Source organism: Nuphar pumila, chromosome 4, assembly GCF_984573655.1.
Source record: "Nuphar pumila chromosome 4, dmNupPumi1.hap1.1, whole genome shotgun sequence".
In the NCBI taxonomy this organism is placed as follows: Eukaryota; Viridiplantae; Streptophyta; class Magnoliopsida; order Nymphaeales; family Nymphaeaceae; genus Nuphar; species Nuphar pumila.
The window spans coordinates 12,208,694-12,227,827 of NC_143252.1; the positions used below are offsets into that span (position 1 = coordinate 12,208,694).

Consider the following 19,134-nt stretch of genomic DNA (forward strand, 5'->3'; position numbering starts at 1 on the left):
CGTTCGCCGGTCCCGCCGTTCGCCGGTCCCACCGTCCGCCGGTCCCACCGTCCGCCGGTCCCACCGTTCGCCGCCCGAAGAAAGGTAACGCCCTCCCCCTCCCGTTTCCAGCAGTGGGTTAACCCCCATTTTCACGCAGGGGGTTAACCCCCTGCCATTTCCGGCAGAGGGTTAACCCCCTCCCGGTTCACACGGGGTTAACCCCCTGTCGTTTCCGGCAGGGGGTTAACCCCCTCCCGGTTCACGCAGGGGGTTAACCCCCTGCCGAAAAACGCAAGGGATTAACCCCCTGCGTCCCCTGCCGTTTCCGGAAGGGGGTTAACCCCCTCCCGTTTCCGGCAGGGGGTTAACCCCCTTCCGAAAAACGGAGGGGGTTAACCCCCGCGTTTTCCGACAGAGGGTTAACCCCCGCGTTTTCGGGGGTTAACCCCCTGCGTTTCTTGCAGAGGGCTAACCCCCTGCATTTTTCGGCAGAGGACCCTTGCCCCTTGCCTTTCCGGTAGGGGGTCGACCCGGGCAGGGGGTCGACCCCCTGTCGGAACAGCAGGGGAGTCGACCCCTTGTCAGAACAGTTTTTTTTCGTGGTGACTTCATTTTAAAAAATTGTTTTTTTGTGCAGATTTCTCAACGGAACTCGCTTGTGCCCCGCCACCCGTGGTAAGTAAGTGACAAAACAAATGCAAATCGGGTAAATACCCGTGGTGAGTAAGTGAGGCAAGCGCATCACATGTTATTTAATTTATTGAATGTAACACTTTATTGTTCACACACTCACTTAGTTGTTGATATCTAGGATTGCTTTGTTGGAGTTCGGAGATCATGCTGAGCATGATTTTAATGTATGAATATGGAAGTGTTCTTATTTTTGGAGTACGGAGTCCATGCTATGCATGGTAGTAGTTAGTGGGATATTGAAGTGTGTTTGCTGCAGGTACATGTTTGACATTTGTTTGATATGAATTATTTCGATGTATTGCAATGTTTGATGTGATTGTATCCATGCTTACATGTAGTTACTTTCAATTTGATTATGTCTTCCATGTGAAATTGTATACTGAAAGCATGATTCAAATGAATGTATCGTGTCATGAATAGTTTGCACATGAAAATATTAAGTTATCAATGCATGCATCATAATTCTTGTGATTGTATGACATCATATATTGCATGATAAATTTGATATTTTCTTCATCATAGCATTTTGATGGTTCTCTTTTAACTGGTTAGGATACTATTCGTAACATCATACGATAGAATGACTGCAAACCGTGAATGGATGTACCGTAGGATAGTGGACAATGAGTTATCGCATGAATATATGGATGGTGTCGACAGTTTTATTGAATTTGCAACGGCAAGTGTCAGTACGGTAGATCCCACAGGTCGGATTAGGTGTCCCTGCAAGATTTGTAAGAATAATCGATTTGTAGAACCTCATGGCGTTAGACATCACCTATACAGGAAGGGTTTTGTGAGTGATTATCAGAACTGGACGTTTCATGGAGAAGAATTTAGAAACGATTTTGATGCACGGGTGAATGTGGTGCACGATAATCCATATAGGGATTTGATATTTGATGCTACAGGAACAGAACTGGGTTCTGCTATGAGTTCTAGTGATGTAAGAACTGCCGTAGATGAAGAATCACCAAACGATGCAGCTAGTAGATTTTATGATTTACTTAGAGATATTGATGAGCCACTTTGGAACGGTTGTGAGAGTCACACTATCTTGTCTGCAGTTCTTCAATTAATGAATTTGAAGTCCGAGTATAATTTGAGTCAATCATGTTTTGACCGTTTGTGCATGATTGTGAAGAGTATGTTGCCTAAAGATGAGAAATTGCCACAAAATTTCTATCGTGCGAAAGTTATGGTCAACGCTCTAGGTATGGGTTACAAAAAGATTGATGCTTGTCCAAATCACTGCATGTTGTATTTCAAGGAGCAGGAAAATGACATATCATGCCCGTCATGTGGGCATACTCGGTTCAAGCCAAAGACAAGAGGCAATGGTAGCACGAGATCAAAGGAAGTTTCATACAAGTCGCTCCGCTACTTTCCTATCACTCCTAGATTGCAGCGATTGTATATGTCTTCAAAGACAGCTAAACACATGAGATGGCATGCAAATAAAGTTCGACACGATGAAAACAAGATCACGCATCCTGTTGACGCTGAAGCTTGGAAGCACTTTGATCGTATTCATCAGAACTTCGCAATGGAAGTGCGAAATGTTAGACTCGGTCTATGTACAGATGGATTTAATCCATTTGGGGGTAGATCAACTCCATACTCATGCTGGCCAGTATTTGTAACTCCATACAACCTTCCACCAAGCTTGTGTATGAAACGTCCAAATCTTTTCTTGTCTCTGTTGATCCCTGGTCCGACCTCACCTAGCCAAAATCTTGTAGTAGATGATCCATTATTGTGGAAGGGCCATGGTCCTATTACTATCAGGAGAGATTATTGGGATGAAATGTGCGATAAGTGGGCGGGAGATGCATTTAAAAATCGCTCTGCGAAGGCTTCACAAAATCGATCGAAGATGCCCGCAGCCCATCTACACACAGGTGGATCTAAGACATTTGGGAGCCACCTAAAGAAAATGATAACTCATCAATATATAATATTAATTTTATAAGTATTGTTGCAAACTTGTGTACTAAATCTTTTGTCATTTAACTTCGCAGGAAGCAGAAAAAGGAGGCAGTGTACCATATAAGGATGTGTTTGTAGAAACACATAAACGGAAGACCATGGGAGTCTTCGTATCAGAGAAGGCGAGAACGACAACGGTATGTATTAATTCTATTAATAATCATTGCAATATATATGCAAGTTATCATAATGTTATCATTAATTATTAATGAATACTTTAAACATTATTTTATAGGAGGCATATGAGCAACAGATGGTAGAGCGATATGGCGAAGACGCTGCTCAGCATCCATCATTTGATCCTACAGCATGGGTGACTGCAGCAGGTGAACCAAAAAAAGGTCGCGTGTTCGGGTTTGGGAGTAATATGAACACTTCACCAGTTATTGGTTCTTCCAGTTACGGCTCACCGACTTCTTGTGCCGACATAAGCTCCAAGCAGCCGACTATTCTTTCTGGTGATGATGTACGCGAGATCATTAATGAATCACTGAATAACTACTTTCAATACACCGTCGCCCCCTTTCTCCGAAATGAGATCAAGGCCGTTGTTCAGGATAGGGGATCTTCGATTCCAGGTCCCTCTTAGGTATAATCACATATTCAGTTTTTTGACTGCCTTAGAGCACATATGAGCATGCTATATTCACATATTCAATTTTTTTACTGCCTTAGCACACATACGAGCATGATTGAATCACATATATAGTTTTTTGCCTGCCTTAAAGCACATCTGAGCATGGTAGAATCACATATAGAGTTTTTTTAGATGCCTTAGAACACATATGAACATGCTATAATCACATATTCATTTTTTTAACTGCCTTAGAACACATATGAACATGTTATATATCATTTATGATAGAATCACATATAAAATTTTTGGCTTTGCCTGCCTTAGAGCACATATGAGCATGCTATATTCACATATTCAATTTTTTTACTGCCTTAGCACAGATATGAGCATGATAGAATCATATATATATATATATATAAAACTTTTTGTCTGCCTTAGAGCACATATGAGCATGATAGAATCACATATAAAGTTTTTTTGACTGCATTATAACACATATGAGCATGCTATAATCACATATTCAGTTTTTTGACTGCCTAAGAACACATATGAGCATATTATAATCACATATTCAGTTTTTTGACTGCCTTAGCACACATATGAGCATGCTATAATAACATATAGAGTTTTTTTACTGCCTTGGAACATATATGAACATGTTATATATCATTTATGATATAATCACATATAAAATTTTTGGCTTTGCCTGCCTTAGAGCACATATGAGCATGCTATATTCACATATTCAATTTTTTTACTGCCTTAGCACACATACGAGCATGATCGAATCACATATATAGTTTTTTGCCTGCCTTAAAGCACATCTGAGCATGGTAGAATCACATATAGAGTTTTTTTAGATGCCTTAGAACACATATGAACATGCTATAATCACATATTCAATTTTTTGACTGCCTTAGAGCACATATGAGCATGATAGAATCACATATAGAGTTTTTTTATTGCCTTAGATCACACATGAGCACATGATAGAATCACATATAGTGTGTAATTTATTTATTATATTTTGTTTATCAATACTGACTGTTCTTTTCTTGTGTAGGCTGCTAGCGATAATCAGGGTAGTGGAGCTGAAGGGACAGATAAAGACAATTAACAAGAAGACCCACAAAATCTTGGCGATGATTAGAGGACTATGTTAAAGAAGTTCTATTTTTTTTATTTTTCCTAATTGTAATTGTTGAATTGTAAATAATTAAACTTTTTAATTTTAAGGTGGAACGATTAATTGTTGTAGATTCTTGTTATATGAATTTTTTTGTGTGGTTTGTTTTTTATTTACAGGAAATATAAATTGTACAGGAAATAGAAATTGTACAGTTCTCGGTAATTAATTTTCAAATAATTTTTTTTTAATTTTTTTTCGTGTTTGCGACGGATTAGCGACGGAACCATCCGTCGCTATTCATATTAATATAGCGACGGCATAGCGACGGAAGTAAATCCGTCGCCAAGCGGTGGTCGACGTTGAGTACTGGCGGATTGGCGACGGAATATAGCGCTCGTTATTCCGTCACAATTAGCGACGGACCTGGCGACGGAATATTTCTGTCGCCAGTTAGCATTGAAATATTCGCGACGTAAGCATATTGTCGCCTCGCTGTCACTAACCATGTTAGCGACGGATTAGCGATGGAATGTGGTCGTCGCTAATCTACTGCTTTGTTGTAGTGCCAAGTCTAATTGGGTCCACTATAAGAGAAGCATACTCAGACCCGGACCATACCTAGTAAAATAATATTTTTTACCATTTTTATATTTAAAATTTGCAGGTCTTAATCAGAACTCTGATTGGGCCCAGGTCTGGTATGAAATTTCACAAACTATACCTAGATCCATGTATTAATTGGACTCAGGTCTTAATTGGATCTTCTTGTTTATCACCATACCCTGACCCTATAGAGTTTGGTCCGGGACAGGTCGGGGTAAACTAGACCCATTGACACCCCTAATGAACGAAGAAGAGTTGAACTGAAGAGAGGGTGTTCAAGCTTGGCTCATTCTTGTAGAGAGCAAGTTCGAGTTGGGTCGTTTGCAAAAAAATATATATAATTAAAAATAATATAATTTAGACTCTAAACCTACTGAACAAAACTAAACTGACTCATTTATAAAATAAAAAATCATTGTCTCAAAGCTGTAGGATTTGAACCCTAAACTTATTGCTAGCAAGTCAAACATTTCAACCATCTAAACATATATACAATATATGTAAATTGCATTTATTACTACTTAAAGATCTTATATGAGCCAAGCTGAACATTTGTTAGTTTGTGGTTGGCTTGCTGAGCCTATATTTTACACGTTTGAACAAGTTCTTTACCAGCTAAAATGATAACGCTGGATTTTGGTAAAAAAAAAAGGTGGTAACAAGTTCTTTGCAATGGGTATAGATCCGATAGAAATATGTAATCCAGAAAATGATCCAAAAAGCTCGAAATGAAACTTATTCCAATTAAGTTGACATCTGAAAGCAAGGACTTTCTGCATCATAAAGAATGTTTTTCTCACATGCTTTCAGATGTCCTTTGCACATGTCGATCTTTTTGCATAATATTGGAAATTCACATGAAAACAATGTTGTTGTGTGTTGCATACAAGATTGATGACTGGGCAGAAATTTGGCGCACTGTTTTCCTTTATTCAAAGGACATATTAGCATAAAGAATGATGGGTTGTTGCAAATGGAGTCATTGATGTGCATTGTTTTGGAGAGCGAAAATCATGCACTTGTTTTCAGACGTCCTTAGTTTTCACTCTTGATCGTGTCATGACAATGAATATCTTGGTTATTTTCTGCTTAAAAGTAATACATATGCAACTGAATTTGCTTTTTCAGCTTTCTCTTGTGTAATCTAAAAATCAGGGGATTCCATAATCTCCTTTCAGCATCTACAACTGCTTCAATGATCTCCACCATGGCTTTAGATATTTGCTGGTAGGTGGCAATCTTTGTTGTCCAATCTTGTGAGAGATTACCACAAGGAGACAATGGCAGTAGGTAAGTAGACACAATAGTTTAATTATTTAGATTACTTTTTGTTTGGATTTTAATTACCACTAACAGTTGGAGAATTTGAGTATAGATATGAAAAAATTGAAAGAAGGAATTAATAAAATTGAATTTGTATAACATGGCGAGGTAGAAAATATGATAAATTGAGTTGAAATAATTAAGTTTGATTTAATAATAAATAATTGTGATACTATCATATTATCATGTAAGTTTGGCTTGCAGAAAATTGCTACGAATCAATCTTATTTTGATGTTGTTGTAGTTAGGATCTATGTCTAGAGCATCATAGTAATATTACAATTGTAGTTAAGATCTATGTAGTTTTCATTTTTGATGTATATTTAATACTAAATCTTTTCTAAAACCAAAAAAATTAATTAATGAGATTTTTTCTTGAATTAATAAGATTTTTATGTGAATGTTTTTATTATGAAAGATTTGAAGGTGTAGGTTTACTATAATCAATTATAATTTATTTAAAATAAAAGAGGTTAGTATAATATATTAGATCCTAGGAGTGGACTATATGTTGGATCATGGACCCAAATGAAGAGGATCTATAGTCCACGCATGGGACCATTTGAAGTATCCAAATTTTTAAAAAAAACTAGTGATAAGAGGTAAACCAAGATTACGAGATTGATTTTTTTAGAACTTCTAGGAGAGAGCATCACTTAGGAAACTGGATAGAAATAGGAAACCTCAACCTTCTCTATTTAATGGGTTGAGTCTCCTTTTCTCCATTCACCACGTTGAGAAATAGAGCAAGGAAAAAAAGAGGACTAGCCTTCCAGCCAGCCATTGTAGGGGTCGTTGTTGCCTAGGTAAGCCTTCTACTATATGATTTTTTGGTGATCATTAGTTGATCGTATTCGTATTTTGGCTTGTTTTTAGTGTGTTAGATTCAACGTAGAGTTTGTACCTTAGCCATGGACAACAATCACGTGTGTTGGAAAAGGGATCTACTATCTCATTTGTGCTATATTATGATTTGAGATTTGTTTTCATGTGCGGTATTTTAATCGAACAAAAACTGCATTAAAGTATGAGATTTTACAGTTTTTGGCATGTATGGGGTTTAGCATAGGACAATCAAACATTAAACCTTATTTTTATAGGTTGAGTACAGAGGATCAAGGTTGGATTAATTTTTAAAACCAAGATTTTCTTCGTAAAAAGTATTTTGAATTGTAGAAGAAATCAAATTCATTTTTTTATTAAACGATTGGATTTGAGTATTATATTTATGTCAGGTAATGAATTTTTGTTATATACATCGTATTTAATGCTTGTAAGAAATGTTTTGATGTTGTTTATGTGTACATGTACTTTTATTTTGTTAGATGAATTTCTTGAAGTTATCTGAAATTTCTTGAAAAGCTAGAATTTGTACTGTCATAAAGATAAATTTGGTTCTCCCAAACCACAAACTCATAAATCCTGAAATTTGGTAGGGATATTAAATACATGTGAAAGTAGTTTCATATCAAATTTCAAACTTGGATGAGTTGTAGATTGAGAGATATGTCATATGCAAGTTGGTATAGATATTATGTCTTGAGAGTGAGTCTACGAAGATAGAGTATCTTGTAAAAATCATATTTTCTAAAATACTCAATATTTGTGACTAAAATTTTAAGGTGTTAGTCTAGATATAGAAAAACACATGGTTAAAATTTTGAATCTGAACTCCGTACAGTTTGGAGACACTAATTCATGGATGTTGGTCCAAAATCTGTAATTTCTAGGGTCATGTTCTGTTGAGTAACATAAATAGTATGTGTTTCAAGATTTTTATCTCTCAGTTGGAATCATATTAAATTTTGCAATTTTGTGGTTTGAAACTGATATATTAAGTCACCTATAGTAAAAATCTCATCATCTAATTCTTCTTAGACAATTTATAATATAATTTTTTTAAAGATAAAATTTGGACAAGTCTGTTGTGATTAGAAACAGTTCTAGAAGTTTGATTTCTTAATTTATAATGAGTTAGGGTCTGAGATTTTGAGGGTATGTATTTAACATACGTAGGTACCTGCAGTTAAAATATTAGAGCCTAAATCAATTTGTACAATTTATGATAGAATTTTTAATGTCAGGTAAGTTTTTACGTTATCAGTCCCAAGTTAGTTGATTATTTTGCTTGTATGCATAAAACAGTTCAAGAGGTGAACTAGATGTGTTTGTGACATATTGTCGAGCAAGATGTAAGCATATTGAGATAGTATGTTGGTGTAATCTCTTGTAAAAGTCATTTGAATGCAAAGTTTAAATTTTATCATGATACATACGATGAATGACACAATGGGCACATGATGGGTACAATGTTGTGTTCGAGAAAAAAGATAACTCAATCAAATGATGCATGAGATGATATGCATGTTTGAGCTAGATGGAGCTCATGTGGAATGAGTGCATGCTATGAATGTTGTAGATCCAAAATTGTTCTTTATGAAAAAAATCTATGAAAGTTAAGGATGTAAAAGATACTCAAATTGTATATTAATTTTTGCTCCTTTGTTTCGTCTAAGAAGGTGGAAACTTGGATAGTTGTTGTGGGAGATATGGTGGTATTGAAGTCTATGATTTTTTTTTCAAGAGCATGATAGGTTTCTCATTGTCCTCGATCATGGTAGTAGGAGACATTTTCCACCATTGGGACCCGAGAATGATGTGATTTTATGCTTTAGCTATTAAGCATTATTGGTATATCAATCAATGGTCATCTAGGGTGTTGTATCTCGAGCAACAGGTGCATATCAAGTTAATAAAATACAATTGTATGTGTGAAAAAATATACCTTTGGAGATTGTCTTGTATTTTGATTTTTTGTCTGTGAACAATACCTACAGTAGGGTAAGGAGAAAACCTAAATTGATTGTAAGTAACATGCTTAGGCATTCAAAAATAAGCGTCAATAAGAAAGATAAAAGTTACATCATGCATTATGCATTAGTTTATATATCTTATGTGATTACAAGCATGTTTGAATTGTTTTACGTACCTTAACATTTTTTAAGGTTGATGTTTGTCAAATGTATGCTTTATGTTATAGTGTTGAAATATGTAAGGTTTCATGTGAGAACTATGGTTATCACTCGTTATTTCATACTTTTAGGTAGTGAAACTTAGACATATCTGAGCAATGTGATGGCGGGACTAGTGTTGGAGATGATGGATATATGGATTATTGGGTGTCCTTTTTCTAAAAGGGACAGTTGGATGAAAATTGTGAACTTAAGTTGAAGTTTATTAAATTTTCTTTATTAGTTTGAAATATTTTGTTTCATCAGTGATTTGGAGAGAATGGTTGGTTTGATGGTGGAACGTGAGTTCCATATCTTTGATGTGCCTCGGATCTGTGGGATGTATTTTTGTTTTTATATAAAGATTTTCTTCTAAATTTTGTAAAAAAAAAAATTTAAATCATGATATTTTGGGTGAGTTTTGAGGCCTACAAATCTCATTAATTGGTATTCTAGTATATAGGGTTGCTTAGAAAGCATATCCATTAAATAAGATAATTTAAATTGAAAAGCGAGGGTGATTATGTATTTTGGCTTCGTGTTAGGGGTTTTGCTCTTTCTTTTTCTAAAAACTGTGGCCTTCATCAGCATAGTAAAAGGGTTTAAGATTCTTAATGAGAGTGATTGGACTCCAGAATCATTGATTAGTTTATACCCCATGCTTTTTTCTTGTTTTATTTGAGGATGCTCTCTCTTGTCAGTATGGATTGTTATTGTTATGTGTGTATTTATCTTGTCTTTAAGCTCATAATGTTCAAATGAATATCATGTTCAATTACGTTGATGTTTTTAAGAGCTATGTTATTCCTATTCTTTTGGTTGGTTCTAACAGGGTCATGGGATATATCTGGGAATGGTTTTACAGCAACTGATATCATTAGAGGATACAATAGATAAAGCAATTTTGGTAGCAAAATTTGTGGAGCTGGTGAAGATCCTCCAAGGAACTCATCATGAAAGAATTTTTCAGAACTTGTTCAAAGTTTTTTTGTTCCAATTACTGTTGTGGTGGTTTAACAGAATGATTGAATGAAGCACCCAAGAACGAACTAAAACAACAATTGGCTTTAGGGATCAGTTTGTGTGCAACACCAACACCTTCAACTACCGTTAATAACTAAATCATGTCTGCACAAGGTCCTGTGGAGGCTTAAAACGTAGTTTAGATTATGGGTGCTTCATTAAAACATTCTAGTGTTGACAAGATGAGTTCCTTGTGAAGAAGCTAATCAATTCGTCCTTCAATAATGCCTTTAACTATGCACTTTTTTTCTTCTTTCTTTTTTCACATGCACCATGATTTGTAGCAGTGGTTATGCAATGAAGGTGCAAGATGATATGCAGTGATGGTACATGTTGGCATAAATTATGGTTGGTCTATTCTCTTTTAAATCTTAATGTGAGCTCATTGATCACCCCTTCAACTTGAGGTGACGGCAATTACGGTTTATTATCTTTGAGACTGATGATTCAAACGGGCAAAGCATGATGATAGAACCATCCCTAGCAGATAGGAGCTGTACTTAAAAAACTGCAAGGCAATATCTGGACTGCACCGAACCTCACGCACATTGTTAAACTTGGGCTCATGAAAGCTCATTTAGTCTAAGCACACACACATACACATTTAAGTATTTAATACACATCTTAACACAAAAGCATCTCTTCCTCTAAAGATCAGTGTGTTTTCTCTCTTCTTTCGTGTTAGAAACACATATTTATCGTCTATAGGAGATTAACCAAGATAATCTCAATAGAACCAAGTTTCAACGTGAATATTCAAACTTGGCTCAAGCTTGAGCTGAGCCTCAATCCACCAAGAACAAGCTCAAACAACGCTTGGCTTTACTGATCAGTTTGTGTTCAGCACCAACACCTTCAACTCCCCTTTCTAACTAAATCATGTCCGCACAAGGTCCTGTGGAGGCTTAAAGCGTAGTCTAGATGATGGGTGCTTCATAAAAAAAAATGTTCCAGTGTTTTAATGAATTTGGGTTCTTTGGCTCTATACAAAAATTTCTAATATAATTTCTTATGGTCCAGTAAACCATTACTCATCCAGGTGTGTATCTACAGAAATTGAACATAAAAGGAAGTCAAATGCAAATCAATTCAAGTTCATTGATCAAACAAAGGAATCACCTGCTTGGAACCTGCCAAGTTATTTAGTTTTTACCCTTCACCTAAATATCTAGAGTCTGAAAGGTACCATGGTGAGACACCACCATCTGTTTCTCTGAATGGCATGTCATATTGTGCAAAGAATGCTTGTGAAGCAGTCATGCAAATTTAATTTAGAAGTGTTTTGTATTTTTTGAATGGAATGTCATACTGTGCTTCTGAATTCCATATGCGCAACTGCTTAATACCAAACCTGCTTAATACTACACATATATAACATACATATATGTAAAAGTTGCGCATACTCAAATCCCAAACTTGTTTCATACTGCATATACATGTATTTAAAAGTTATGCATACAACAACACTCTCAAATAGGATCAAATTCCAACTATAAATACGTACTAAGTACAAAAACATAACCAAATTAAACTGCACCCCAACTTCACACTTCTTATCATTTCTTCTAGCTTCATCATCACACATTGCAGATCAAAAAGCCCAGCAAAAGACAAGGGTCAACACCATCTTCATTTACCTATAACAAATAAAAGACCACTTTAATTAGAGAACTTGTTCAATGCATGATAAAAAAAAAAAAATCATTATTTGTATGCCATAAATCATGTAAATTCACATGAAACATGCATGATACGCATGAGCAAATCTAAGGTATTTTTTTTAGTTTGCATAGATATAAGGAATCAAATGTTTAATTTTGTCATACGGTCAATGCCAATATCACAAATCTTAAATGAGGTTGGAGAAGGCAACCCTACAGATGAAAGCAGTAAGGTGTTCGAGTTAACTGTCTATGATCAGTTGGCTAGTGAGGTAAGTCCATCTAATGAATCAGAAAAAAAAATCAGTCTTTAATTGGGCGAGGTTATGTCTATGATTTGCATTGATTGTGCAGATAATGGACGAGGCAATAGAACATTTGATAAGCTGTCCCTCATCCTTGAAATGCATCATACTTAGTGTCTACTTCATGGTAAAACTCTATGACATGCTAAAGTTGCATTCAAGTTCCATTTATCGTATATGAACAATGGTTACAAGAACTGGTGAAAAGGGGCTCAAAAGGGGCAAAACCTTGGATAGGATGTGCAATCAGTGGAGGATACTGATTTGGTATTATATGGGTCTTATCACTTTCCAATTTATACTTGGTTATCTAAACCTTTGACAATACACAAAAAAGTAAACAAAATATGAGAGAGAGAGAGAGAGTAAAAAATGATCTCTTCACAAACATGAAATTGTTCATAAATTTATCCTCAACAAGAAAAGCTGTCATCTAACTTCTCTTTTTCTGTTTTTTCCAGTAGCAGACCGAGTAGTAGCCCTCTCTGAGTTTGAGCTCGATTGTGGTGCATGATTCAACCAAGTCATTCCCAAAAAATTACACGACCAACGTCCAAAAATTGTCATGTCAGTAAATTTGAATGTTGAACCAACTTCAGACCAATTTCCCCAAAAACTGTTCAGCTCAGCAGTAGAACATAACCCTACATTCTCCTTGAAGCGAGAGAACGCTTAAAATGACCCCATCATGTTACAGAATCATCACTAAAACTGTTAGTAGAGTCCACATCCAAGTAGTTCTCTTTTTTGTACTGCTTGCAAATGTTTCTATCATGCCATCGGAGAGATTCGAAACACTGGGTGCTTTATGCATCAACAGGAAGCAGCATATTGTTGATTTCTATAATTATCTCACCAAGGCGATTTTTAATCGAGCAGACTGCACACTTTTAGCACTCTCTACTTTGTAATTACATGTTGCACCAACTTTTATTCTCCGGATGACACTCTAAAATGATGTCTATGCTTGCAGTCTTCCTGATTTAAAAAACATAAAGTGATTGACATTTGTAATTGGGCATTTAACCATTGTTTTAGCATCCCTCAACAAGCTAATAGGTATGTGCAAATATCTTACTTTGAATTATTGCATAGCTTTGAATCCTCGCTTGATTCAAACACAATGCAAAACGATTATGTCCAAGACGGAACGAACCCATTATATCCAAATATACGTCAAACATGACTACTTCGACACATCACGGCTATGTCACAAGGACATGGGACACAAATAGTATGAAACTGAGTACTTTACAAAGTACTCCGGTCACACAAAACACAGAAAATCGCTGGGCATGTAGTGATTTTATGTGTTTGTGTTTTACACAAAATCGCTGCACATGTTAGGAATTTTCAGCGATTTTCTGTGTTTTGTGATTTGTAAAGTACTCTACCTGATCGCCTAACCACGCCTCGAGATGTGTTGGGGTATCCCTGTGACAGACAAACGGAGGACTCACATCCAATGGAAAATGATTAAAGGGTAAAGTTGGACACTCGACTAAACAAAAACATTCTATTACGATTAGATATTTCCACCCTTCGATAAGAGAAAAAAAATTATCTCACAAAGTTTAGGCTGTTGGAACAGCACATTAATACCATCAGTTGAGGCCTCATTTGCGGGGAATACTGCATAAAAACGTTAATTTACAACCATACTAGCAATAACATGCAAGTTAAATTTATTGAAGAATGAGTCAAACAAGATAGCTGGATCTGCTAGAGTGACACCTCCCTAACCAAATGATCACCGGGTCACATAACATCAAGGGCATATCCAGCTTGATTATCAAAAGCAAAAATAATCAAAATACAAAATTAAGTTCTCCAGTTGGTTGATTAACCATTGAGCAGCAACAGTTTCAACATCTTCAAGTTTGAGTGATCTGAGAAATTGACGACAGCACAAGGAACGTCTGAAGGTGGCAAAGAAGAGTTGAAGCTTTATGATTAGAACACAGAAATTGACAAAATTTATCTGCTATAGGATGCAACCTAAAGATAAAAAAACCCATTGCATCTCTGAATGCCAAGCCTTCCAACCACCAGAGAGTTCTGAAAAGGCCCAAATACTGACAAGATGGTGACACATCTGCGAAAAATAATAATAGATGATATTATTACATCTGATGATGAAAAGTTTTAAGTATAAACTTAGTTTGTCCTGCTCGCTGTGTCAATTTTTTAACAAAAAAAAAATGGCTGCAAAACACACACACACACACATATATAGTTGTAAAAGAGGAACATGTCACCTTTCTTGAACTCTAAAATTGTGAACATCAGTTCCTACATAAAGGGGACCAACCACCTCATTTCTGCACCATTTCCATTTGTTAAGTAATATATTTTCTTCCATTTCTCCTCTGATAATCCATCACGGCGGATGAGCCGCTGCCTGCCAAAGAGCAATGCAAGTCAAAAAGAACATTATGTGGATTATCATACCAAAGATTATAGACATGACCAGATCATTGGGTGAAATAGTCTTCAATGACTAAGTGAACGAGATGAATAAACACAAAATATAATATGCTTTCTGAAACATGTGCACTTGGTTCCAGAATCCATTTTCTATATCACTGTCCAGTTTTAAGTTATAAGCTTATTCATGCTGGAGATAAACTCCATAGGATATCCCATGCATTAGGATAGATTAAAAGTTCCAGGCATTATTTAATGCATATATTTTTTTAACGGACCATAAAATGTTAGGATGATATGTATCGTGCAAACTTTTACTTCATAAAGCACATGTCCATCAAGAATTTATACATTTGAACCATAGTTCAAGTCATTCATGATGCACATGCAATTATAGATGTCATCCAGAACTTGGAATCAGATATTGTTAAAAAAACAATGTATCGATATATATATATATATATATATATATATATATATATATATATATATAGAGAGAGAGAGAGAGAGAGTATGTCAGGGGCATTTTGGTCTTTTTAATACACGTAATAAATACAGCCTAGTAGGGGCTGTATAGTTCTTAATTTTCTTTTTTCTTTTTGTCTTTTTGCAAAACAGTCAACATGACTGTTGGAGGCAGCCCAACGACTGTTGGACTGCCTCCTCTCTTGCCTTGTATGGCTATAAAGAGAGCTCCTTCCTCTTGTATTTCCTTATGCTTTTCACAAGCATATTTGTGGTGTTATAAAAGATATTTATTTTTCATTGTGTTCTTGTGAGATTGTGTTCTTGTGCAACTCCTTTGTGAGATTGTATTTGACCTAATAGTGGGTTTTGTGTGTTTGCGATCTCTTGTAGCCCCTTGGTGGCATTTCATTGTGATTATTATTCACTTTATTTCAGATATATGTTGAAGTAATGCATATATCTTTTATGTGATCTCACTTGTCCAAGCAACAGATTTTGGTATAAGTAGACAAGCATGCATTAACAAAAGCAAACACTACATGTGTACTCATGCAGTTCATAAATACACAGTTAAATCACACGCAAGCATCTTGCCATGAAGCAGTTATACAGAATGAAACCGTTCATAAGTGTAGCAGGTGGACTCAGATTTCTCCTAATTGGGTTGGATTATTCAGATGAAGCCAGACTCAGTTAACATGATCTAAATCCTTTCAGTACCAGCCTCTGTTCTAATTTCTTTGGTATCTCAATATCTAGTAAAATGCCCAGCTTTGGATTAAGGGCATCTTTTTTTTATCAACCTCAATGACTCCCTTACACATGGCTGTTCTGTTATTTCCGTTTCTGCATAAGATGATAGCTGTCATCTATGAATCAAAGTAAATATGTTCATACTGTCATTTCATGTTTCATTGATCCCCCCTTGCTATCTTTCCATTTCACATGTTTCATTTAATCCTACCCTTGCATTTGAATAACTAAGACTCAAAAATTAGTCAACCTGATGGTTGAGTACGACAAACATACTGAACAATCAAGTTTCAATTACATTTCATGAACTCAATAGCTTGCAGCGCAACTCTCAAGTCCTGTTCCAAACTTACACTGCAGGACTAACAATCTGGGGCATCCAGCGCAGCAGCAGCAAAGTATCAAGGGTCTTTCTCATGCTGAGATTACCATGTGTCTCCTTGCCTTCACTTATACCATGACAAACTCTTAGCTGCTATTATTCTTTGTCTCTCTGATTTGTTCTCATATTGGCCACATACATGTGGACATAATTAATTATGAGTATGATTTAATTTATGTTCCTAAGAGTGTTCTTGATCTCCTGCTAGGTTTAGGTCTTAACTGTCCTTTTCATCTCATTGTGTAAAAAATCTGCTTCATTTTACAAGTTGGTAATCCGCTATAGGACACAGCTTCTTCTTGCATTTTTGTAGTTTAGTGTTTGTGAAGCTGCATGATTTACGATTTGACTTGACTGGATATGTTATAGTTCATATCTCTTGCACGACTTCTTAACCATGTGTTCCAGTCCATTCGTTAGGTGAAGTTCTTGATTCACCTTTAACTCCTTATGTAAATGCCTCTCATGTTCATATTATGATTATCAACAGGACTTCTTCTTTCTTGCATTTTTCGGGATGTGAAATTACATGGTTTACTCAAGAGTCAAAGTCAACATAGCATTCTTGCATTCCTGCAGCTACTTCCATGATTACCATTCCATATATTCAAATGTCCAAACCAAAAGTTGTTCCATTCACCTTTTGTTCATCTTAGTTCACAGGATATACAGCTACCAATCATGCTGATGTGACAACTGTTAAAATGTATTGATTCATATATGAGTGTATAAATTCTTATATGAGTATATATGTATATATTATAGAATTTTAAATTGTTTTTCTTCCCTTTGTAATAGGTAAATACCCTTTAGGGGTATTTTGGTAATTTTGTACATGTAATAGGCTCTGCCCATTAGGGTCAGAATGGTATCTTTGTACATGTAATAGACTCTGACCTTTAGGGGCAGAACTGACCTTTTTTATTTTGTCCTTTACACTTTTGCGAAGGGAAGTTTTGTCTTTTAGTCAATATAGCTGTTGGGAATCTCCAACAACTATACAGTTTTGTCTTTTAGTGAATATAGCTTTTGAAAATCTCCAACAGCTATATTTTCTAGCTGTTGGAGCCTTTCTCAACAGCTATACGGTTCCTCTTGGCCCTCTTGTTTGTATATAAATAGGGACCTCTTGTCCCATTAGATGTAATAGCTTTCCTGAGCATTCTATCTCAATAAAGCTTTTTTTTAAGTTTTTTGTGTTCTTTTGTGTATGTTCTTTGGTGCCTCTTATGATCTCATGTATTTGCCATTGATTGGCCTGTGTATTGTCCCTTTGTGGACTTGTGTTTGTGTACATTTAGGATCTTTATAGTCATTGAATGCACTTAGGTGCTTTTGCATTGCCTTTGGCATTTGTATTGTCTCTTGTAGGACTTGTTCTTGTGCATGCACATTATGGTTTGCTTTTCGCTTGATTTCATTACATGGTATCAGAGCCAAGAAAATTTTCTTATTATTTTGCCTCTTTGGATCTTGGGACGCTTTGGTTCGAGTTCGTGCTTCGTGAAGGAATCGCGATCAATGTATGGCTTGGATTCAAGGGAGATCTTGACTCGGTATGTATCTTAAATCTTTATATAATTATTTTTGAGTTGTCTATTTCATGTATTATGCATGAGAAAGCACTCATTTTTCCTATCTTTGAAAAATTATTTGTTATTTTTTAAAGCTAAACCTTTAAATGATTTTCAAATTTATTGTCAGATTTATTTAAAAAATCTTTATTAAATGTTTTATAAGATTTATAATATTTATTTGATTTTGTGAAATGATATTTATACATGAGTATGCTTTTATGAGATCCAGTTTGAAACTTAGGTTTTTGAACTCTATTTAATATGTATTTAATATGTATGTATATGAACTAGTATTCTTGAGCATGTGTTTTTGGCACTTAGATACTTTATTCGAGCACTTCGTAGTTATAAAATCAAAACGTCTTTATGTATAACTTCAAATTCATGTCTTTTCGTTTTTTAGGGTTGTGACCTTTTGTTGAGGCAATTCTTTGTGAGCGTGACTTAGAAACTTGTGGTATTTATGTTGAACTCTTCTATGAGATTTATGATTGCATTCTAAATATGCATTTAAAAAAATTATTATAAAAATTATTTATGTTATTGTGTGCTCTCTTGTTGTGCCCATTTATGGCTTGTGTTCTTGCTTCTTGAGAGGTGTTTATTGTGAGTGCACTCATTGCACTTGAATGATTTGTGCCATATATGCTTAATGCATCATAATCATTAATAAAAATATTTATTGTAAAGGTTTTTGTGAGGGTTCTCTTTGGAGACCTTAGTGGCATTTGTGCCTTGTGATTGTGTTATTTCTTGGTTTTATGGCTCTTTAGTAAACATTATCTTACATATTTTTACATCACATGAGAATTTAAGCATAATGCTGCTTGCATGATTTGAGGGATCAATAAAATGTTATTTTATTTGAGTCTTCTTTGTGTGTATCCCTTTTGTGGGACTTATGGGTGTGTTCATAGTGACCACTTTTGTGCTTGTCCACTTTTGGTTTTGGGTGGACTTTTGCTTATGATCGAAGGCTCCTTGATTCCTCACATGCATTAGATCTATAGGATCATATTGTTCTTTAGATGTTATAATATCTTTCTTTATGCATTATTTGTGCATTATTGTGAGCTTAATGAAATAATATTTTTTTTTAAAAGTAAGCTTTCTCACCCTTAGTAGCTTATATTTTCTTGCCTTATAGACATGTGTTTATGCCCTTAGTGATCTTGAATGTGGATTTGTGAGAATTAATAAAATTAATATTTTAAGTATTGTATGTTCTTGC

At 35.4% G+C, this 19,134-nt stretch overlaps 1 protein-coding gene across 1 annotated transcript in view; it reads right to left on the reverse strand.

Annotated features, from left to right (window-relative positions):
• Positions 1-13,958: 13,958 nt before the first annotated feature.
• Positions 13,959-19,134, reverse strand: part of LOC149839394 (mitochondrial 28S ribosomal protein S29-like protein) — a 43,778-nt gene continuing 38,602 nt past the window's right edge. Inside the window, exons 7-8 of the mRNA XM_090002518.1 lie at positions 14,555-14,697; positions 13,959-14,391 (exon numbers count right to left, since the gene is read on the reverse strand). Coding sequence (XP_089858644.1) covers positions 14,589-14,697 — 109 coding nt within the window. The 3' untranslated portion in view covers positions 13,959-14,391; positions 14,555-14,588. The remainder of the gene's footprint in view (positions 14,392-14,554; positions 14,698-19,134) is intronic.